We start from the raw sequence: 22500 nt of genomic DNA, 5'->3' as shown, positions 1-22500 counted from the left end.
CACACACACACACACTGGATGTACTGCTGCCACACTCCCAGACCCTGTTGGCCGTGTGTGTGTGTGTGTGTGTGTGTGTGTGTACCCGGTGATGGCGGCCGCCGCTCACCTGGTAGTTGATCTGGATGACCTGGATGAAGATGGAGAGAGGCATGCAGAGGAGAACATCTCCCACCATCACCCAGCCGCTGCTGAACTCCTTGTGCTTGTTGACGGGGGGGATGAACTTCTTCCAGGAATCATCTTCAGCAAACACTGAGCACAGAAAGCGCACGTGGACCATGAGGACCACCGGCGGCCCGTGCGGGCGGAAGGGACCCACGGGACGCCGTCTCACCGGCCATGTTCTCGGGGCCCCGACCGGGCGACGCCTTATCCTTGTCCTCCTCCTCGTCCTCCTCGACCTCGAACTCCTCGTCCCCCGACGACGCGTCGTCCATCTTGTGCGGGGGGGCGCCCGCACCCGCCTTGAGGGGGTGGCCGTACAGGAGATACCACAGGAAGTTGTGGATGACCCTGAGGCGGTGCAGCTTGGGCTGGAACCCCAGGCTCTTCCCCAACCCTCGCACTGGGACAGGAGGAGGAGGACGTGAAGGACAGAGGAAGACGTGAGGAACAGAGAAGGTGAAGGACAGAGGAAGACGTGAAGGACAGAGGAGGTGAAGCACAGCACACAGAAGGAGGCTCCAACATCAGCTTCTCCTGGAGTCGGCTAATTATGTCATAGCGCCGTCCTTCAGAGAAGCTGACTGAACCTCCAGCTGCCTGCATGGATTAAGGAGGAACGTCAGAGGAACCTTTGGTGGGCTTGAAGTCGTCAGATTTGAAGCGCATTCTCTTCTTTTCCGCCTTCAGTCGCTGGGCTTTGGTGCCGCCAGCCACCTTCTCAGCCTCCTTCTCCTGCTCCCTGGCCTTCTCCTCGTTGTGCTGAAGGCTGTGGAGAGAGGAGGGCGTCACACACACACACACACACACACACACACACACACACACACACACACACACACACACACACGCTCCGTTCCTGGTCTGAGAGACGAGGAGATCAGAGGTCCCCCCCCGTCTCCACTGTGGTCCACACCCCTGGAGCTGCTGAGCTTGAGGTCCCGCGGGAAGCTAATACGCACCGCAGGGCCGAGTAGGAGCTGGAGATCTTGAAGCGGACCTGCTCGATGACTCTGCTCACCGCCTCGTCGCTGGGCCTGATGGAGGGATGGACCACCAGCTCCACCTGCGGGTGGAGAACACGGAGACGGGTCAGCGGCTCTTCGGGTCGGTTTGCCGGCCGGCCGCGAGGCTCGGACCTTCCTGCTGATCCCGTCCTGGATGACGGTGGTCCTGTAGATCTTCAGCAAGCCCTCCTTGGAGAGACTGTTGACCAGACGCGAGATGGTCTTCTTGCAGCACTTGGAGCTGAACCCGTGCTCCTTCTCCTCGTCGTTGATCATCTTCTGCAGCCTGGAGGACGGAGGAGGCTGTCAGTTCACGCTCTGGATCTGAAGCTGGCGTCTCTGAGATCCGGCCGTCCAGACTGACGGGAAGAGGCCCTCGATGATCCTGAAGTTCTGCACCGCCTCCACGATCAGGTTCTTCCTCCTCAGGAGGCGATACGTCTCACGAGACCTCTTCCCCATGTTCTTCTCGCCACCGGAGGCCTGCGGCAGAGGCACACTGGGGTTGAGCGGCCATCTTGGACGAGAAGCCCCCGCCGAGACCCCGGGACCGCCCGGGGTACCCACCTGCTCCACGGAGCTGCTCTCCACGACCACGATGCTTTCGGACGCCGTCCTGGAGGCGTCCATCAGAGCGATGACCTCCTCAGCTTCCTCTGCGGCAGAAGGATCTGGAACAGGAGGACCTGCTCAGCTTCACCCACATCTGCTGCTCCTCCCTCACACCACACACTGGGACCCACCCGAGGGTGTGTGTGTGTGTGTGTGTGTGTGTGTGTGTGTGTGTGTGTGTTTGTAGCCATAGCTTAAGAGTGACTGTGTTACCGAGTGTTTCCATGTGGGTCTCAGATGTGCAGATGGTTTGAAGCCGACCTGAAGATATCTACATGTGAGCCTCTCAGATATCTGAGAAGGTGAGTGTTCCAGCAGAAGGCTGCGGGGTGCACGGGGGTGCACGGGGGTGCACGGGGGTGCAGGAGGGTGCAGGAGGGTGCAGGAGGGTGATCGGGGGTGCCTCAGGTGTACCTGCAGTGCTCCCCGGCTTGTCCTCTGTGGGGGGGCAGAGGAGGTGTGAAACAGCAGGCCGGTCCAGAAGGTCACCGTCGTGGTCCTGGTCTCCTTCATCTCCTTGGCTGACGGGCGCCTGGGTCTGCTCCGTTGCCACGGTAGCGTCCCCCTTCCTGCTCCTCTTCTTGGCTCCCGGCTTTGGCCCGCCGCCGTCTGCCGACCCCCCGCCGCCGTCTGCCTGTCCGGTAGACTTGCGGGGCCTCTTGGTGGGCGGGGCTTTGGCGGCGCTCGGCGGCCCCGAGGACGACAGCTGCTTCTGGCGCTCGCGCTCCTGGGCGAACAGCTGCAGCTGGTTGCTGACGTCTACACACCTGAGGGGGGGGGGGGGGGGTCAGTGGGCAGCCCGCACACACACACACACACACACACACACACACTCACACACACAGCAACGAGACGTGCAACACGTCTGAGGACACACACTTATGGCTGATGAACTTCGTGGTCCTCTGGCGACCTTCATCCTCCATGAAGCCCTGCGGGGGAGCAGGTCACATGACCGTCAGATACGACCCACCGCACGGGACCAACCCTCCGGTTCTTCGCCCCCAGGACCACCTTGATGGCGCCGTCCCTCTCCAGCTTCCGGCAGATGGTGCGAGACTCCAGCTTGCCGATGTTCATGCGCTTTGCGATGCCGCTCTTGGAGATGCCCTTGGTGCCGCAGGACAGAACTGCACGGAGGAGGACAAACATCAGGTCTGCGACCACGAGCTGCGGCTCCGAGGGTCCGCGGGTTCCTACCGAGGTGGTACGTCTGCGACAGCAAGTCCTTCTCCATGATGCGCCCCTCGGGGGGCTCCTGCCGGCCCCCGGCGCCGCCGTCCTCCTCCTCGTCTTCGTCGTCCTCCTCCTCGTCCTCGGCCACGTCCTTCTGCGAGTAAGGCTTCACCAGATGCACGCAGCGCACCAGCACCTTGTTCCCTGAGGGACCAAACAGTCCACCTCCATCCGGCTCTACCGCTGGCACCACTAGCACTAGTAGTACTAGTAGTAGCGCTAGTACTGGTAGTAGCCTCGGTAGCGAGGTTACCTTTCTTGGTCAGACAAGGCCCCTCCTCTTTGTCCAGGTCTTCTAAAGGGCAGCGGCAGAAGTCCACCATCTTGGCAGCTCGCATGTACTGGATGACGCGCTTCATCACCTTCTCGCTCACGTTCTGCGGGAAAGCAGGCTGCTGGACCAGCGTGTGCACGTGAGTGTGTGTGTGTGTGTGTGCGTACGTGCACGGCACTGACCATCTGCTCCCGGAGCATCGTCACGGTGGCCAACTGGCCGTGCATCTGCTGGAGGATGTCCGAGGTGTTCTCCATCAGGATGTCGTACTTGGACCTCCTGCGAGACCAGGGCAGAAACCGTGAGAAGGTCCGGCGGCGGGGAGCCGTCCCGGGCCGGCGCTGGACCGGCAGCACACCTGTTGACGTGGAAGCGCTTGAGCAGCAGCAGGATGGAGTGCTGCTGCTGTCCGGACCTCATCCTGGTGGCGTGCTGCATGGTGACCAGCCCGTGTCGCACCAGGGCCTTCCTCAGGTAGTGCACCTTCCGGGAGTCGATCCTGGCAAAGCGAAGCACTTCCTGTCAGGGTGGCGCCCGCCGCGGCGGGGCGGGGGGGTGACGGGCGGCGGGGCTCACTTGAAGGAGGATCTGTGCAGGTCGCTCTGCAGCTCGCCCTGCCAGCGGGCCCGGCCCACGCGCTCCAGGATCCGGTACGAGTCGTCCGTCAGCTTCAGGTCCGGGTCGCTCTCGGGACCGATCAGAGCCCGGAACCTCAGCGTCTGGGACGCCACCACCACCAGCTTCCGGCCGTATCTGACGGGAGCCAACGCAGAGGGACTGACTTATTTGTGAACGACGCCGACGGTCGACCGTCCGTGCGGGCGTACGGAGAGCCAGCAGGACGTAGAAGCAGAGAGAACCTCGCCCGACACAACGTGCTGGCGTTACAGATTAAGGACCGTCTAAACACACTCCCACCCAGAACACCTGAAGGTCTTGGGACCAAAGACGACGTCCAACCGCCGCAGTCACGTCACTGGTCCGGTGAGCGCCACTAATACCTACGTTCTCTTCAAGGAGGGCTGGTCCTCTGCTGGTCCTCTGCTGGTCCTCTGACGGTCCAGAGCCACTTTCGTGACTCCCGATCGCCGGAACGCGATTAGCTTCGGAGAGCTTTACCGATTTGCACCGAGGAACACGAAGAACCTGCTGCGTGTCGTCCGGCCCGACTAACCTCTCCAGGGCTTCCTCCAGGCTCATCGACGGCACGGTGGACGGGGAGCGGAGGTGTTTGGAGATGTCCTTCCTCTCCTTGAAGAAGGCACACGAGCCCTGTATCCCGTTCTTGTTCTCCGGAAGGATGTGCACCGGGTAGATGTCCTTGATGGCGTCCAGCAGATCCAGGGACGCTTCTGAATCTGGATCTTTGAACCTGGAAACGCGCAGGCGAAAGGAAAGTTGACGAATGGAGATGTTTGTGGAAGATGAAACCTCAGAGCGAGATGGGATTGTCTTTCTGAAGCGAACCAGAGCATCTGTTAAAACCTTCTCTGAGACCCTCCGGGTTCTCTGGGTTTTTAACAAGTTCTTCTCGGGTTCCCGAAGCAGACCCACCCCCGGACCACGCACGGGGACAGAAGGAACACCCTCAAGGCTCCTGAGACCCCCTCGGGTTCCTCCTGGATGTCCTCCAAGCTCTACCCCGGGGCCCTCTGTGACAGGGGAAGCTGCGACGGTACGGCGGGTTGCTGGCGTGGGCCGTCGTCATGGTGCCACGCAGAGGTGGAAGCAGGCCGAGGAGCTCCACGTGCACGGCTAGGATGCTAAAGCACAGCGACACGGAGGTCAACGTGTTCGATCACTTTTCTTCTTCTTCTTCTGGAGCTTCTTCAGAAAGCGTCAGCCCGCCTGGTGTTCCACCGTCCCAAGTTCTCCCACACACTCCCCTTCTTATGTCCTTCACCGGCTCCCGGTAGCCGCCAGCATCGAGTCCGGGACCCTGGTGCTCGTCTACCGGCCGGTGAATGTGACGGACCATCTTATCTCCAGGATGTGGTCCAGCCACACGTCCCTACCCGTCCCCTCCGATCCACCACCTCTGGCCGACCGTCCACCCCGTCACTCCGAGCCCCGGCTGCAGGTCCAACCGGTCTCTGATCTTCTCCGTCTCGGCTCCTCGGAGGTGGAACGAAGTCCCGGAAAAGGTCAACAGCGGGTCGCTGCCCATCTGAAAACATACCTCTTCACCAAGCACTACCCCACTAATCACACTGAGTCGCCCTCCAAACACAGCCAAGTAATGACTGTATGACTGTATGTATGTATGTATGACTGTATGTATGTATGTATGTATGTATGACTGTATGTATGTATGTATGACTGTATGTATGTATGTATGTATGACTGTATGTATGTATGTATGTATGTATGACTGTATGTATGTATGTATGACTGTATGTATGTATGTATGTATGTATGACTGTATGTATGTATGTATGACTGTATGTATGTATGTATGACTGTATGTATGTATGTATGTATGTATGACTGTATGTATGTATGTATGACTGTATGTATGTATGTATGTATGACTGTATGTATGTATGTATGACTGTATGTATGTATGTATGTATGACTGTATGTATGTATGTATGTATGTATGTATGACTGTATGTATGTATGTATGTATGACTGTATGTATGTATGTATGACTGTATGTATGTATGTATGTATGTATGACTGTATGTATGTATGTATGACTGTATGTATGTATGTATGTATGTATGTATGTGGTTGTGAGACGCCATTCGGCAGATCGGTGACTCCTGAACACCGACCACTGCTGCTTTGGATCTTCACTTATTGAATGTCACTTTCTGTAAGTGTCTCTGGATAAAAGCGTCTGCTAAATGACTGGAATGTAATGTTGAGTCCGAAGCGCGGCCGGCGGTGCTCGGGTGATTCCTTGCAGCTGCGGACCGGGACCGGGACCGGGACCGGGACCGGGACTCACCTGTCAAACAGCACCACGTCCTCCCGCTCCTGCGGGATCTGGAAGAAGGTCAGGTCGGTGTTGTTGACCAGCGACCTCCAGATGAACTCCTTGGTGGCGCCGTCGAGCCGGAGGGGAAAGGCGGGCTCCCTGCCCTCCAGGCGGATCCACAGGGTCTGGACGGTGATCCCGTCCAGACCCTCCAGAGCCACCTCGTCCTCCACGATGCTCAGGGCGTCCATAGCGTAGCAGGGCATGGCGTTAGCATTAGCTGCTAGCAAGTCGCCTGATGGATTCTGCGGACAAAAAGGGTGAAATCCATCCTTCTGGTGCGCAGGAACAGTGAGGCCCGGGGAAGACGGGAACGCGTCGGAAGCCGCGGTCGGAAAGTCTCCCGCTGCCTCCCCGCCGCCGTGCAGCAGCCTGCGTCTCCACTGACCTTTGACCCCTGCCTCCGAGGCGCGCCACAGCGCCCCCTAGCGGTCGGCGGGCGCCGGAGGATCGTCGTTTCTCCCCAGCAGATGTTTCCGTGCATGAAAGGATCATTCAAGGAGGTGAAGTCAATCGGTTCATCAAGTGAAATGTGCTGTAACTAGACGGTAACCTCGTCTGCCGCCGCCGTCCGTGTGTCTTTTTGTCAGAGTTCAGATGCGAGAGGCTGAGTGTTTATCCAACATCTTTATTATGAAGTACCTTTTGAAAAGAAATGTACAAGTGGAACCAGCACAGTGACATCTTGGCGTTCACCTATTAAAAACAGAAACACTGCGGACATGTGGTGCAGGTCTGACATGTATGAAATGATAATGTACATATTTACAGCAGAGGGTCTACCAGAGCAGAGGTGAGGAAAGCTTGTCTGCAGCTAATTACACAAAGGGACCGAAGGAAAATAAAATGTAAAAAAAAAAAAGGTAAAAAATAAAACATTAAACAGCACGGATTGGTTCGATAAACATATTTAAAAGATAAAAACGATAAAAGGCACTGTGTTTGACACAAGCGGACAACAACCGCAGTTGTCGGCTCTGTCCATCTCAGAAGAGTCGTGGGCGCGACAAGCGGCGGCGAGGCGTTCTGCCGAGGCCCGAGCTGCTCGCGCACGCTTTACAACCAAACGGACAACTCAACATTCCTTGTAGAAAGAACACGCTCGGTGGTTATGAAAAAGACTTTTTTTTTTTCCATATAAACAAATACATCGCCTAAATTTTAAATTCCATATCGAAGGCATTATGGATTGAAGTGAGGACAATTCATTTACCGAAGCGGCTTCCCTTCCTGGACGACTGCTTGCCAGACGTTCTCGGCGCGGCTCGCCCTCGAGGTTTGATGAGCACATTCAATAAACGCGCCCGGCCAAGGTATGGAGGTCCACACCTTCTCCGGCACGACGGCGCGACGGCCGATTCCTTGGAGGAGCCCGACATCTTCGATCGGGTTCCTCTTCCGTTCAGCTTCCGCAGCTGGCGTGTCGGAGCACGCCGGGCGGCTTCTCCAAGACTCGCCGGGGAGCCGGGCCGAGCGGGCGCCGGCCGTCGGGAGGTTCTAGGAGACGGCCGGGGCTACGTTAGCAGCTAGCTCCACTGACGTTCGCAAACTGGATCCTTCATCCCGCGCCGGGGACGCCGGGACCCGAGTTCACTGTTCACCGTGTCAATAACGCGTCCGTCGCGTCTACATTCGGCGAGGTGTTCCAGACATTGACATCTGGAGACGGTGATACCGCCGACCGTCTGCTTTGACGTCGATCAACACTGGCTCCCAAAGGCCCAAATCTTGGCGCAGACGGACAACACACACACTTTAAGGGTTAACGTGAGCTTTGGTACAAATAAGCCCGACAATCCTTGTCCCGTTTCCTCCGTTTCAGCTCTGGCGCCGGAGGACCCGTTGGACCGCTCGATGCCGGACCGCTCCGACTCGCAGGCATTCAAACGCGGCGTTCGCCCCGCAGGGCAAAGGGGTGGCGCGGCCCGACGGAGCGCCGCCGCTCCACCCGGAGGGAAGAACCGCGGCCGCACCGGCAAACACCGGCACGCAGACGATGACCGGTAAAGAGAAGACCTCGGCCAGCAGCCAGTTAGAGGACAGGGATGGAATGATATGTTTAAGATAAAAAGGGCACCAGTGAGATCGGCGGAGGCTCGGCGGCCTTTCCCGGAGTCCGACGCGTCGGTTAACCGAAGTCCAACTGGCGGATGGAGACCTTCTCAGCCCGACTGTGCAAAGCTGCGGAGTAACGGCTCCATGTTTAGAGAACAGATCCAGGGGTCCATCCTGTCATCCAACCCTCAGCAGCTCTTAGGCCAGATTGTTTTTAAAGGTAAACCGTCGCTCCGACCTCCAAGATGGACGTTTTTCACGGGACGCCGAGCGTCATCGTCTGAAGCCGTTCCCTCCTGCTTCGGGTGCATTCGGGCTGCGGTTACTGCAGTGTGAGGAGCTGCATCGTGGCTCTGCTCTCAGGTCCCGAGCCGTGACCTGCCAGACGGATGTTCTCCATGTTCTCCACGTTCTCCTCACACCTTCGTTACCGGCCGAGGGAGACTCGGCGGCGTGAGGACGAGCAGTGGCGAGCCCAGATAACACACTGCAGGAACCACAGCACCAGGCTGATCCTCTTGGATCTCACACGCACACACACATACGCATGCACGCACAAACACACACACACACACGTAGGCGTAGGGGACGCTTGATATGTTCTTTGGCTGAGTTCAGGTGTGCACGACACAGGCTCACAGTCACCAGTGCTGCCCGGGCCGGGGGGGGGGGGGGCAGGAGGGGCAAGAGGGGCAGGAGGGCAGGAGGGGCAGGAGGCCGGCACCTGGACCGGCTCCACTCCCTCAGAACTAAACCAGCAGGGACGCGGGGGGGACAGCGGGCCGGCGGGTGAAAGGAGCACGCGACCCGGTTGGAATCCTCCAAGCAGAGAATTGAAGACAAGAAACCCTCAGACAGACGTGCACGAGGCCAGACGTGCACGCTGAGGGGAAACAGAAAGAAAAGAGCTGACCTGAAATGACTAAAGAGCTAGCCAGAAAACACAGAGTAATACAACATTACGTTGAGATATGAGGAAACTAGGCCGCATTAATAAGTAATAGTACCTGCCTTGTACATACACAACTCAAATAAAATGAGAACAAGTCGCTAGGATACTTGTCTTATCAAAAATATGTCGCTTTGGTAAACAAGTAATGCAGAGAACTGTTGCGTGGACACGTGGAGGAGGTCACTACATGACATCTAGGAATCCAGGGTTCTCTCTCCAGGCTCCGAAGCGGGTCGGGGGTCCGCCGGCCTTTAGCCCGCGGAAGGCGTCGAGGCTCCCGAGCGGAAGGCCGGAGCTTTCCTCGCTGTGCCGAGCGACCGCCGAAGAGTTGTGTGTTTCGTGGTAATGTAGCAGCATCGTAATGGTCTGCGGAGGACGGCCGCCTCCAGAGCAGAAGTGGAAGACTTCTCATCCTCGCTCCGTCCGGCCGCCGGAGCGGAAGACCGACGGGACCGGATCCGAACCCCTCCTCCGGCGTCGGTGGGGACGAGACAGGCGGAACGGGGTTCCGCTCCCGCCCGGGGATCTTCCGGCTTTGTGTACTTTGATCCAGGCGTTGATTTCCAGATAGTAATAATCTCATCCTTCCCACCTCCTGTCACACGTCGCTCTACTTGCTTTCCTCGATCATCCCGTTTCCACCCGAACGCGCTCCTCCTTTCAAAAATCGTCGTCGTCATCTTTTGCATTTGTTTCATCTTCGCCGCTCCACAACCTCAGTCCACTTTCTCCACCTTCCCGATGATCTTCTCCTCAAAGATTGGCAAGATGGCGTCGTCGTCGCGAACCTCCTCGAACACCACGCCGCAGTCGAACTCGTCGCTGACCTTCTTGAAGTAGAACCTGAAAGAGCAGAGGCGAGTCAGGGTTATTACCTCGTCCCGGCCCAGCCCCCCTGCCATGGGGACTCCCGACGGCGCCCTGGAGACCGCCGCCTAACACTCGACTCGGGGAGAACGCTCAGATAGACCTGTAAGTCTGAAACTGGAAACTGAAGGTGTGATGCTCAATGCTGTTAGTGACTATGGCCTGCAGGTGGGGTGTGTTAGAAGAGAAGGAGAAGTTCTGGAATGAGTTGGATGAAGTGATGCAGAATATTCCCAGAAATGAGAGTGGTCATTGGTGCAGACTTCAATGGACATGTTGGTGAAGGCAATAGAGGGGATGAAGAAGTGATGGGCAGATTTGGTATCCAGGATAGGAATGCAGAGGGACAGATGGTGGGAGATTTTGCAAAAAGGATGGAAATGGCTGTAGTGAACACCTTTTTCCAGAAAAAACAGGAACATAGGGTAACTTATAAGAGCGGAGGTAGGAGCACGCAGGTAGACTACATCTTGTATAGACGAGGTAACCTGAAAGAGATCAGTGACTGCAAAGTAGTTGTAGGTGAGAGTGTAGCCAGACAGCATAGGATGGTGGTTTGTAGGATGACTCTGGTGACAAGGTGGATGAAGAGGACAAAGGCAGAGCAGAGGACAAAGTGGTGGAAACTGAAAAGGCTGACCGATGAGGTTAGACAGGAACCCCCATGGACCAGGATGTTTGGAGATGACATTGTGATCTGTCGTGAGAGCAGACAACAGGTAGAGGAACATCTAGAGGTGGAGGTATGCTCTGGAAAGGAGAGGAATGAAAGTTAGTCGCAGCAAGACAGAATATATGTGTGTGAATGAGAGGAACTCGGGTGGAACGGTGAGGCTACAGGGAGTGGAGATCAAGAAGATGGAGGATTTCAGGTACTTTAGGTCAACAGTCCAGAGCGTAGGAGAGTGTGGAGAAGAGGTGAAGAGACGGTCCAAGCAGGTTGGAATGGGTGGAGAAAAGTGTCAGGGGTACCAAGAGATAGAAGACTTTCAGCCAGAATAAAAGGAAAGGTGTACAAGACAGTGGTGAGACCAGCGATGATGTTTGGACTAGAAACTGTTCCAATGACCAAAAGACAGCAGGCAGAACTAGAGGTTGCAGAGATGAAGATGTTGAGGTTCTCTTTGGGAGTGACCAGGATGGAGAGGATCAGGAATGAGCATGATTCTATCAGAGGAGCAGCACATGTTCGATGTTTTGGAGAGAAGGTCAGAGAAGCCAGACTGAGATGGTTGGGTCATGGACAGAGGAGGGATAGAGAATATATTGGTAGACGGATGCTGGAATTGGAGCTTCCAGGCAAGAGGTCTGGAGGAAGACCAGAGAGAAGATTTATGGACGTCGTGAGAGAAGATATGAAGGTAGTCGGTGTGAGAGAGGAGGATCCAGAGGATAGGGTGAGATGGAGAAGGTGGACTCGCTGTGGCGACACCTGAAGGGAAAAGCCGAAAGAAGAAGAATCATCCATAATCAGTGAGAGAAATAAGGTGGTTTCATTGGGACCGAGATCAGACGAGTTTCCCATTCCGTGTTTCGTCCTTAACTGAACTTCCTGGGGAATGCTTCTATGCTAAGCTAAATGTCACACACACACACACACACACACACACACACACCACACTCCCCTTTTTGAAACCAGTGTTATTGTTCCCGCCGTCCGCCGCACCGAATCTCCGTAAGCATCTCCCACCTTCTCGCGGACGATGTTCTCCATCTCACTGCCTTTAAACGCTCCTTCGGACAGCGGCGTCCACGTGGGCGTCAGAGACTCGTGCACGTGCTCAGATCGCAAAGAAAAACATCCACCGAGCCTCGTCTCGGATCTCACGTAAAACAGCGGCGAGTCAGGGTTCCTCAGTGTTGATGAACCTTTGACCCGGGAAGAGACGGGTCCGCCGTCGGATGGCGTCGAGCGATCGAGCAAACGCGTCTTTCGCACGGCCGACACAACGGATTCGCAGGATCCGAGCCGACGCCTCCTCAGAACGGGAGAGGAGGTTCGCCTTCAAACGCATGGCGTCTCACCTGTAGTGGCCCTTTTTGGTAAGCAGCTCCTTGAACTGGCCCAGGGTCACCACGCGGCCTTTGACGGACGTCCGGTAGGGGATGGGCTCCCCGCAGAAGTAGTAGGCCACCGTCATGTTCTCGCACAGCTGCCGCTTGCCAGACTTGTGCCTGGGAGGAGAGGTGGCGTCAGACTCGGGCCGACGGATTCCAACGCGGTCCGGCGCGGCGCCGACCCACCTCTGCTTGGCTTGCTGTAGTGCGTTCCTCTTCCTCTCCTCCTCCAGCCTCCTCCTGGCCTCCTCCAGCTGGATGAGGGGGTTGGGCGCCGGGTTGGGGGGCATGGCCGGGTCCTGGATGAACGGGTGCGAGGGCTGGACCTGGGCCGAGGACGGGTGCGGGGGCAGGGCGCCGGAAACCGTGGAGGGGTTGTTGCGGAGCTGGGCGGAGACCCAGGGGTGGACGGCGCCGGGGCGCTCCACCGAGGTGGGGCGCGGAGACTCGCTGCTGGCGCCCGTCCGCCGCGAGCCGCTGGTGCTGCCGCTGGAGATCAGGAGGCGGAGGAGAGGAGGGCGGTCAGAGAGGGACAGCGAGTTCAACTCTGCCACCAGCCTTCGCTCGGAGGAAATGAGCGAAGGAAGGGGCCGACCGGCGCGTCGGGGCGCTCGGACGACGGCCTCCCGAGTCGCCGCACTCACCCGTGAGAGCTCTTCCTCTGTCGGTCTCCGTCCATCATCCACTGCAAGATCTTCTGGTTTCTCTCCAGATCCTCCAGCGGCACCTGGGCCTCCATGCCGCGCCCGCTCTCGTCAGCTTTGCCCGACGTCTCCGAGGTCTTCTTGCAGCCTCGCCGCGACAGCGTGCTCCCTTTACTGCTGCAGATCGGAGAGGAACGGAGGGCGTCACCGGGACGTTCTCCGCACCTCGTGCCCCGGCGCGGTCCAGAGAGAACACAGGGCCTACCTGTAGCCCACGCCCTCCGGCGCGCCGGGGCCGGCGCCCTCGGGGTAGTTCCGACTCCTCCCCGCGTACTGGCCGGCGGGGTCTCCGTTCCAGAGGAAGTTGGCCTGAGACCGGGAGCCCGCCTCCTCCTGGCCTTCTCGCCCTCGGTGGACGAGAAGGTGGTGCTTGTGGTGGTGCACACCTGAGGGAGACGCGCACGCCCGTCATCACACCGCTCGGACCCCGGCGTCCCTTCGCTCGACCCCCCGACCCCCCTTTACCTTTGACGCCGGCGGCGGGCAGTCCTCGGTGCGGGGGGAAGTGGGGCGGGGCGATCCCGCCGTCGGGCGAACGCGACGACTTGGGAGGGGTGTGTCGGCCCCCTCCTCCCGGGTTGCTGTTGGTTGCCCCTGGCGACTGGCAGCCGGGCGTTTTCATGACGCGCTGCACGTGGTCGTCCAAAATTGATTCCGGGTCGTCGTCATGGGAATCCTCCATGGCGACCAAGCTGCCGTACGTGGCCACCGTCCCCGTGTTCGCAGTGGTCTCCGAGTAATGAGCGCCATAGAGAGGCGGGAACGACGAGGGGAGGGGGAGTGGTATGTTGTGAGAAGAAATGGAGGTTGCCATGGAGACGTCGGCATCGTCGCCCTCTTCTTCCTGTCGTCAACGACGAGAGGCAACGAGACGGTCAGGTCTCCTTTCGTCATCGGGCCCTTCGCCCGCCTGAGGTCCTCGGCCTCTAGGAGCCTCCGGGGAGCCTCGGCGCCACGTTTTAAACAGCTCTTATTTCAACATCTGAATTTACTTTGCAATCCCAGTCGGGAAAAGGCAACGCCATCGATTCAAATCCAATCGATCGTGGCCAATACGGACAGGGATTTTTAGAGTGGCGGTGAGCGGTTTCCAACCAGGGTTTGACGGTGTGTTTGTCATGCAGCGAGCTCACCAGCCGGACTCTCTTCAGCCTCTCCTCCAGCCTCTCCTGAGCCTCCCTCTGTCGGAGAACCATCTCCAGCCTGCTGATCAGCTCTGCTGCAAACCGCTGAGGCTCCACGTGGATGTCCTTTGGCATGCGATATGTGCGCTGCACACATGCACACGCACGCACACACACACACACACACAGTCACGCTATTTGCCACAATGCAAATCGGTGATTGAAATGCAAATATCAGTAATAGCTGCTGTTGCGATGCTTGTGACAGGTTCCTGCGTTACCTCCATGAATCCAGTGTTTTGTTTCCCAATACCACCAAGATAAGTGCTGGACACCGTGCCAGAACTAATCATCATATTCATGACATGGTCAGCTCAGATTACAGACTCATTAGGGGTCCTTTTTATTCTGTGCACCACCTCAGATCTGAGCGAAGTCATCCTCTACCTGGCTAACGGACTCCTCTCTAAACCTCGGACAATAAATGAAGAAATATTCTCCATTCAGGTCCTTTCCTCTTACGGTGTGTGTGTTAGCCGTTAGCTGTCTGTCAGTGTTGAGTGTGTGTTGTGGTTGCAGGCGCTCCAGTGTGTGACACTCACAGGTATATGAGGTAGGGGCACACGTCCGTTAGCTTTGGCACTTTCATGCATTTCTTTACGATGCTGCTTCCGATATCTGTATGGAGGAATACCATCTCTGCACACACACACACACACACACACACACACACACACACACACACACGCGCACGCGCGCGCACACACACACACGCACGCGCGCGCGCACACACACACACACACACACACAAAATGAATCATCATCTGTCAGCAGCTCATCGATAGCCTCCAGGCTGCAGGGTTGTACTGGCACGCAGCGATGGAGGGTCTGTGCGCACGCTGACTTACACGCTGCTGTCGGTCAGCGACAGCGTGTCGGCGTCGCTGGACATGCTCTGCTGCTCGCTGTCGTTGGCGCTGGTGGCAGGAGCGCGAGCGTAGCCCATGTTGGCGTAGTAGGGGTTTTCTGGCTCTCTCCAGGGTCTGAGGGGAGAAGGGAAGAGCAGTTATCAACACACACACGCACACATCTCAACAATAATAAAAGAACACTGAAAAACAAAATCTTCTTAAGAGGTTCAACAACCTTTTAGCTAATGGATGGATTTCCTTTGCTTACCATGTGCTCTTTCATCTTTGGAAAAGGTCACTCCTACATAAGGTGATTTTAATGACGCTTGTTTTTAATAAACAAAGCTAAACATAAAAGAATTCCTTATAAAAAAAAATAAAAATCAAGGGTATTTCAGCTATTTTCAGTCAATTGCTGAGGTTTCCCCAGACTGAAGAATGACCCTGGGCTGGTCCGCAGGCCTTTGGCGACTGACTTAAGGCTCCAGATGATTTACTTTTCATTAATAAATGGCCAAACAGTAAAAAAAGCTACCGCTTTGAGCTTTACATTGACAGCCATAGGTTGTCAGCTGAAGCGCCGGCTTCATGGCGAGTCGGACACTCACTCTGCTTCCACACGCACACACACACACACACACACACACACACACACATATATATTCCTACTCAATGTGCCCGGTACACCTTCTAATCAGGACAAATGAGGAGGGAGGGAATCCGACGGAGTCACTTCTGCAAAGCTTGAAGAACAATCCGGCGGTTGGCAGCTGAGGACACAGCTAAGATGTCCTCCCTCCCTCCAGCCGCTCACCTGTACTCCCTGCCGTCCTGCCTCCTCCGGCTGCCGGAGGCCCTCTGCGGTACGGTTTGCATCAGGAGGCTGTGCGTCAGCCGACTGGCCGGCGTGTCCCCGCACTCGTCCTCGTCTTTGCCTTCGTCAGTTTCTCTCTGCCCTCCGCACCTGCAGCGGGTTCAACAAGAGCCGGCTCAACCGGGGAGGTCCCGGTCCGCCATGCGGCGCCGGCGGGTCGCCCTTACCCCCACTCCTCGTCCTCGGCCAGGGTGGGCAGGTACCCCGGCGCGGGCTTGGCCGGCCCCGAGGACGGGCTCTGCTCGCTGGGGTTGGGCTTGGGGCTCTCCCCCCCGGTCCGGGTGTACTCCAGGTACAGGTCCGACTTCAGGAATAACGGGTAGGTGTTTTCCTCCATCGTGGCCTGGATCTCTGTCTGGGCCTGGGGCGGGCGGGCACACACACACACACACACACACACACACACCAGCCTTCAGATGTTGTGCGACAGGAAACGTGTCATCATTTCATATCACCTTAATGACTTTACAGACGTGATCCAGCACTGATTACATGCGGCGAGGGAGGACGTGAGCTGGATCTGCTCTTTACACCCTTGTTTAAGTGACCAATGAACATCTCACACACACACACACACACACACACACACACACACACACACACACACACACACACACACACACACACACACACACACACACACACACACACACACAGTCTAATCTAACTGCTGATTTCACCATGTAGCAGACCTTCACTCCTGGTGCTTGGGAATGCTTCCTGAATGCGGCGAGCGGCTGATCCGCACCTGAGATCAGAGAAGGTGTACTGATCCAGACTCGGAGGGTTTGGGGTGACAGGGCAGAACACCCACGCATCGTAAATATGGCGGAGTGCTCCGCTGCTCCCTGTGGTGAGCGGGCAGGATGAATGTCCTTCAGACTGAGGTCCTGCAGCAGAGGAGCCGCGACGCCTGACGCTAAGGAGCGCTCAAGTGGAAATCCTTTTTCTGCTGCACGGATGGGAAAGGGATGTGCGCCACCTGGACGGGCCGCCGGCCCAATACTGATATTAGCAACTCTGACTGGATGTCTTGGCAGAGATCCTGCCCGTGTTCCCCTGTGGGTGGGATCTGCAGTGAAGATCCGCCAGCAGATATGAGATGGGACTTGTTTAAGTTGCAAGCCTAACCACAGGCCAGCCTAATCTGTAAAGAACCTCAGAAGGGTCTAATTCCAAAAGTGAAAGCGTTCTCGGCGTCCTCTGCACTTTAACAGCGCCGCGGTGATCTGAGAATGCGGAGGACGCATTAAAGCGACGCTGTGGCCAGAATGCAGAGCTTCAGAACCGTGACTAGCTGGTGTTCAGGGAGGTTCCCGGTGGACGGCGGGCCGACGGGCCGACGGTCCAGGGCTCCGCTGTCACAGCGAGGAGAGGGGGCTGAATATAAACCATTCAGGGACAGAAGGCCCCGGATCAACCCTCCTCAGGAAACCCCTGTCCCGACATTAAAACACCTCCCTCTCGCGGAGGGAGGGTGGAAAATAGCCCTCGTCGAGGTTTCAAAGTGTCTCGGCGTCCGTTTGGAAGCCGCTTCTCTTGGGACAGAGAAGGTCCTCAGACTGCAGCTTCCTCCAGCAGAGGCCGTCTGGAGACCAGCTTGGATCCCCTTGCAAAACTACCGGAGGCGTCTGATACTGCGGGCGCAGCCGAGTCGTCCGCTGACAGACCCGAGGCCCGCCGACTCACGACGGCAACAGCGAGATCATACCAAGATCAGCCCTGGGCTAAACATCACCACATCCTCTATGAGCAGTCAGTGGGCCGACGACGGCCGGCAGCCGCCTCCGCCGGGTCGGACTCAGATCCTGCTGCTTGCCCCGGAGGTGGAACGTGGCCAGATTCTCCGGCGACGTGCGTGAGTGAAGTCACGAAGCCGAGTGTTACCAGCAGGCCCACACCCTGCAGTATACGGCCCAGGCTGGCGTGGACTGTGGAATATGAGGCACCTGACCGCTTTATTGGTGTTACGGCACCTCCGGCTCCAGTCAACAGCTTCGTATAAATGCAATGTGGATAAACCGTGATGGGACCCGGAGCCGGGCCTCGGATGAACGGGCCGGCCTGCAGCCTAGCGCCCCGTCTGTCCCGGGACGCCTGTCGGCTGAGCGGACGCTCTTCACGGCGACTGCCGCTCCCCTGCAGAGCATCTACGTAGAGCATCTGCTGCGCGTCCTGCGGCGGGACCTCCGGCCCCGGCGAGGCAACCCTCGTGGCCGACGACCTCGGATTTCCCTGAAAACTTTCCCAGATGTTTTCTGTTTTGTCTTTAATGAATTTCCCAGACGCGCCCGGCGATAGCAGTGTGTGCCGAGGCTCCACAGAAAATACCGGAATCTGCTCTGGCATCTGCTCTGTCTGGATCAGACACGCTTTAGCGTTATATTGCCGTTCATCAAGGTTTTCCGGTTCATGTCGGACGGTTTCTCAAGTTTTATGGCCCCGTTACGATGGCTCCGCATAGATCACCCCCCAGCCTGACGCGTCTGTCCAACGGCTGATAACTGTGGAGAGTCAACGGCAGGGTGTCACCGCACACACTGCCGTCATTGTAGCTCGGCTTTTTGGGAGTCACACGCAATCAATTTCCGCCGCCTTCCTGAGCGGCGCACGCAGCAGCATCCTCGGAGTCCACTGACCTCGCAAAGCAGCGTTTGAGCGGGAGGGCCGGTGCCGGTCCAATGCAGGCCTTCTTAAAGCCCCTTTAAAGGCTGGCATTGTGTGCCTGTTGTTAGCAAAGTGTGTGTGTGTGTGTGTGTGTGAGATATCGAAGCAGGTTCGGTCGCCCGGTTCAACTGAATTTTAACTTTGACGGAAAACCTGTGATGGTTTTGCGTAGGATCGGCCTCAGAAGGGCCAGTTTGAACCGAGAACGCTTATTGTTTTTGCCTTATGAAACCAGTGCGGAGCCACCGGACCGTCTGACCAACGGTCCTGCCTACGAGAGCCGGAGATCACCTGCACGCAGGGCCAGAAAAGTACTTTCAAGAAGAGAAATGGGAGAAATGGATGTTTGACAGCAATCGATGTCATAGAGCAGCATGAGCCCGACTCTGGCCGGGAGGGCCGGATCCCCCCGGGGGTAAAAGCGCTCGAGCGCTTCCACGAGCCTGTCGTTCGCACGCGTGCGGCGGGTTTGAGACGTCACCTGTTCAAACATGGCAGGGTCTGGATGCGGCCGTCCCACGCAGTCTCTGATGAAGCTCTTGGTGGCCGGTTTGATCTGCCTGGAGACAATCCCGCTTCCGTCCACAATGTATTTCCTGTAGATGGCCTTGGCCAGCTTGGCTCGCTTCTCCTGGCTGGTCTTCCTGAAGCCCGAGCAGGCGAACCAGAAGTCGAGGAGGTCCGCACACCCTTCCTGGCACAGGAAGTTTCGGAACAGCTGGATACCTTCCTGGTCGTCGAGGAGGGAGTGAAGCGACTCGGCCCACTTCAGGTAGGGCGGGGTGGGCGAAGCGGAGCCCTCGGGTTCGTACCCCAAGTCCAGGTCGGGGCGCCGCGGCGTCGCAGACGAGGAGGAGGGCGCGTAGACTGAGGAATCTCCCATCTTGGAGGATGCGGATGACTGAGAGAAGCCAAGCGTCTGGGAGAGGGTGTTTGGACGGGTACTGGCCGACTGGACCGGGGGGTCCAAGTCAGACCCCTCCTCGCCGGGAACCGGGGGCCGCGGGGCATCTTCTGTGAAGTGAGCGGGGCCGTTCAGAGCGGCCACGCCGCCGCCGCCCCCGCCGCCGCCCCTGTACCCGATCCCATGTAAGTCTCTGACAACACTCATGTCTCTGGTTGCACAAGGCCGAGGTCAGTCGTTCCCCTCCCGCGGCGACTCTGTGGACAAACGATTCACCCTGGGATGGAGACGAGAATAGCAATTAGAGGCGACGACATCAAGGAAACAAACAATTGTGAGGCGTAACAATGCGCGGTGACCTGACACGTCCCATTTCAACACCGGGACAATGTCCGGCGGACGGACGGAAATAGACCACTAGATCGGGTTCGGCCAGGACGACTTGAGACCGCGGGAGGCCGCGGAGGCTTCCGGCTCGCCGACCCCGACCCGGAGACGACCCCGGACGATCCCCGCAGGGCTCGGTGTCCCGGGCGGTCCGGGGGAAGGACGTGAAGGAGGATGTTCTCCGGTGTCCGAGGAGGACGGAGGACTAAACTGTGACCTGGATGTCGGTGTGAACGAACTCCGCTCTCCCGGACGTCACCTGGTCCTCCGCCCGCCACATGGCGGGGGGAAGACGGCGACACATGGGAGGAGAACGGTGGAAGGACGGGGGAGACCTGCGCATCATCTGGATCACGACCACCATCCGAGAAGAGACCGCTGCTACCGGATGAGTGCAGAGCGCCGGTGGCCGGTGGGACTCCGGCGGGACTCGGCCCGACAACCCTGGAGCTCCGAGTCCTCCGAACCCAAGTTCACCGGGGAGTTTGTTTGGCTAGCTCCGGGAGCTAGCGCTAACAGCTGTGAAAACAATGGCAAAACTCGGCGAGGCTCGACGCCCCCCTCTCCCTCCTCGTCCGGCTCCCGGACGGCGGCGGCCGTCGCCGTGTCCGGAACACCGGCTCGCCGCGCCGCCGCCGCGCCGGCGCTTTGAAGTGGGAATCCCATTGAAGTGGGCCTGCAGAGGCGGTGGGGGAGGGGAGCAGAAACAAACTCCACAACCGCACAGGACGGGCCTGCGAGGAGCCCCGTCCCCGCGGACGGGCGCCGGGCGCCGGGGGCCGCGTGGCGCCGCGGAGCCCCCGCACTTGTCGCCCGGGGTCGGGCGGCCTTTCCGGGGCGAAGCGCCACCGGAAAGCGGCGGCACGTTTTCCGCGGCCGCGGCGCCAGCCAGCCTGCTAGCGAACTAGCGAACTAGCTAGCCGCCTGTGGTTAGCCTGCTAGCTTGAGGTGAGTCCCCGACCCCTCCGAGCCGCCCTACCGTCTCTGGAGGCCCGCTCCCCGCGCTCCGGGGCGCCGGGGGCTCTGGCGCCGGCTGTGTGCTCGGGGCGGCCGCATATGGACGCCGCCGTGGAGTCGAACCGCCGTCCCGTCCCGTCCCGTCCGGTCCGGTCCGGTCCTAGCTCCCCATGGTGGCCGCTCGCACTGCAATAATACAGCGCGAGACGCTGCGTGCGCGCACGCCGCCGTGCGTGCGGGAGGTGGTGCGTTCAATGGCAGGGAGGCGGCTGGGACAAACGGACACACACTCACACTCACACTCACACTCACACACACACACACACACACACACACACACTCACACACACACACAGGCAAAGTTCTCCCAGCGGTTTCTGTGCAGTAAAACGCAGGGAGCCTCGTTAAGAGCCCTGGCAGGGCCGCGCTCCTCCTGCTGCACTTGCAGAATGTTCTGCAGGTGTCTGGAGCTCCTCAGAGCCGTGGCACTAACATCCAGAAGTAGTGTTCTACGAGTGTTTCGTCCCCTCTCCTGGGTGAGGAACGCGTCTCGTCCTCCGCCGTCCGCAACAGCCTTCTCGGCTTCAAGACAAAGACTCCAAAGCAAACCTCGCTCTGACCCTTGCAAAGGTCAGATCGCCAGAGAGCGCGCTCAGCGGCGTGTCGGCACGGGAACCTGCCACCGTCAACCGCTCGCCGTTCCCTCGGACCCTGCGGACGTCGCTTGCGAGTCACCCCCTCCCTCGCGTCCGACTCTCCGCCGTCTGATTAGACTTTTTCATCAGCTTCGGAGCAGACCGGCGGTGTTATGGGTGAATGTCATAGCGGGCGTCTGGAGCCACGGGCCGTACGGCACACCTGCGCTCCCAGGCACCTGGAGGAGGAGGAGGACCACCACATTTCGGGCTCGTCCTCCGTCCGCAGCGACGAACAACAACTACGCGGCGCAGAAGACGCCGATAAAACGCGCGGCCATCGAGACTTTATCGAGATGTAATCCGCTCGCCGCACCCGGCGGATGGACGCGTCATGTTTTTCCCGTGGGAACTGAGCTCCCGATAAATAGAAGGCGCAGTGATATTATTTGGGAGAAGATCACGAGAATATTTATACGCGTGGGATATTATTATGTAGCGTATTCGGGTAATCTGCTGCTGCCGTCTGTGGCGTACCACATTATTGCTGTCAGTGTTTTTTCTTGAGAAGAGATTGTACTACTGAGGGTTTCAGGTGCAGCGTTGAGGCATTATTCGCATTTTTGTAGCTTCTAGGATAAGATAACTTTATTGATCCCCGCCGAAGAAATTCTCTTGTCGCAGCGCGTAACGGTTCCCGCGGCGGAAATAAATATCAATATAAATGAAAATAGAGAGACGGTCAGAAGACGGATGAAATTCGCTTTGATTCAGTTCGTATTGGCACGCGTTGGTTCGGAGCTTTAAAATACGTGAATGAAAAACACGTCGTCGGGTGACTCGGCCTCAGGAACGCCAGCCTTCCCTGAGTCAACGTGCAGAGTCAGAGCAACTAACGCCTGTCCCTCCATGCAACCAATAGATTTTAGACAAAAACCTGTCGTCAAACGCTCTGAAGTTCACGATTCTCCAAAACGAGTGTCATGGTGAGAACCACTCGACCGCAAGACGAAGTGAAAGACCGGCAATTGTTTTTCTGACATTTCTATCTCGACTTTTCTTCTGCGTGGACAAGGAAGCGTGATCTTGGCGTCTCTGTCCTTCTGTCCGCTGCTTCTGTCCCGACGC

The 22500-nt window shown here is 57.9% G+C and overlaps 2 protein-coding genes across 4 annotated transcripts in view; both read right to left on the bottom strand.

The window, feature by feature from the left end:
- gtf3c1 (general transcription factor IIIC subunit 1) overlaps positions 1-6655 on the bottom strand; it is a 14105-nt gene extending 7450 nt beyond the window's left edge. Inside the window, exons 1-17 of the mRNA XM_086157639.1 lie at positions 6248-6655; positions 4469-4666; positions 3871-4047; positions 3653-3793; positions 3477-3573; positions 3274-3397; positions 2985-3164; positions 2799-2914; positions 2664-2716; positions 2199-2551; positions 1740-1843; positions 1537-1655; positions 1305-1458; positions 1128-1231; positions 798-934; positions 338-568; positions 110-255 (exon numbers count right to left, since the gene is read on the bottom strand). Coding sequence (XP_086013765.1) covers positions 110-255; positions 338-568; positions 798-934; positions 1128-1231; positions 1305-1458; positions 1537-1655; positions 1740-1843; positions 2199-2551; positions 2664-2716; positions 2799-2914; positions 2985-3164; positions 3274-3397; positions 3477-3573; positions 3653-3793; positions 3871-4047; positions 4469-4666; positions 6248-6483 — 2670 coding nt within the window. The 5' untranslated portion in view covers positions 6484-6655. The remainder of the gene's footprint in view (positions 1-109; positions 256-337; positions 569-797; positions 935-1127; positions 1232-1304; positions 1459-1536; positions 1656-1739; positions 1844-2198; positions 2552-2663; positions 2717-2798; positions 2915-2984; positions 3165-3273; positions 3398-3476; positions 3574-3652; positions 3794-3870; positions 4048-4468; positions 4667-6247) is intronic.
- Positions 6656-6889: 234 nt separating this feature from the next.
- Positions 6890-22500, bottom strand: part of LOC147229132 (axin-1-like) — a 16012-nt gene continuing 401 nt past the window's right edge. Inside the window, exons 1-13 of one of the 3 annotated variants that reach the window (XM_086157638.1) lie at positions 20760-20925; positions 18971-19670; positions 15990-16183; positions 15763-15912; positions 14946-15080; positions 14640-14736; positions 14047-14184; positions 13379-13757; positions 13119-13299; positions 12854-13030; positions 12396-12698; positions 12177-12326; positions 6890-10127 (exon numbers count right to left, since the gene is read on the bottom strand). In XM_086157638.1, the coding sequence (XP_086013764.1) occupies positions 10001-10127; positions 12177-12326; positions 12396-12698; positions 12854-13030; positions 13119-13299; positions 13379-13757; positions 14047-14184; positions 14640-14736; positions 14946-15080; positions 15763-15912; positions 15990-16183; positions 18971-19600 (2661 nt within the window). In that variant the 5' untranslated portion in view covers positions 19601-19670; positions 20760-20925 and the 3' untranslated portion in view covers positions 6890-10000. Of the gene's footprint in view, positions 10128-12176; positions 12699-12853; positions 13031-13118; positions 13300-13378; positions 13758-14046; positions 14185-14639; positions 14737-14945; positions 15081-15762; positions 15913-15989; positions 16184-18970; positions 19671-20759; positions 20926-22500 lie in introns of those variants that run through there. The other 2 variants (XM_086157636.1, XM_086157637.1) reach the window with 2 other exon arrangements.

This window comes from Fistularia commersonii, chromosome 12, assembly GCF_037954325.1.
Source record: "Fistularia commersonii isolate RoL2024-O1a breed Wild chromosome 12, RoL_Fcom_v1.0, whole genome shotgun sequence".
NCBI classification, from domain to species: Eukaryota; Metazoa; Chordata; class Actinopteri; order Syngnathiformes; family Fistulariidae; genus Fistularia; species Fistularia commersonii.
This window is presented reverse-complemented; position numbering and strand designations above follow the sequence as displayed.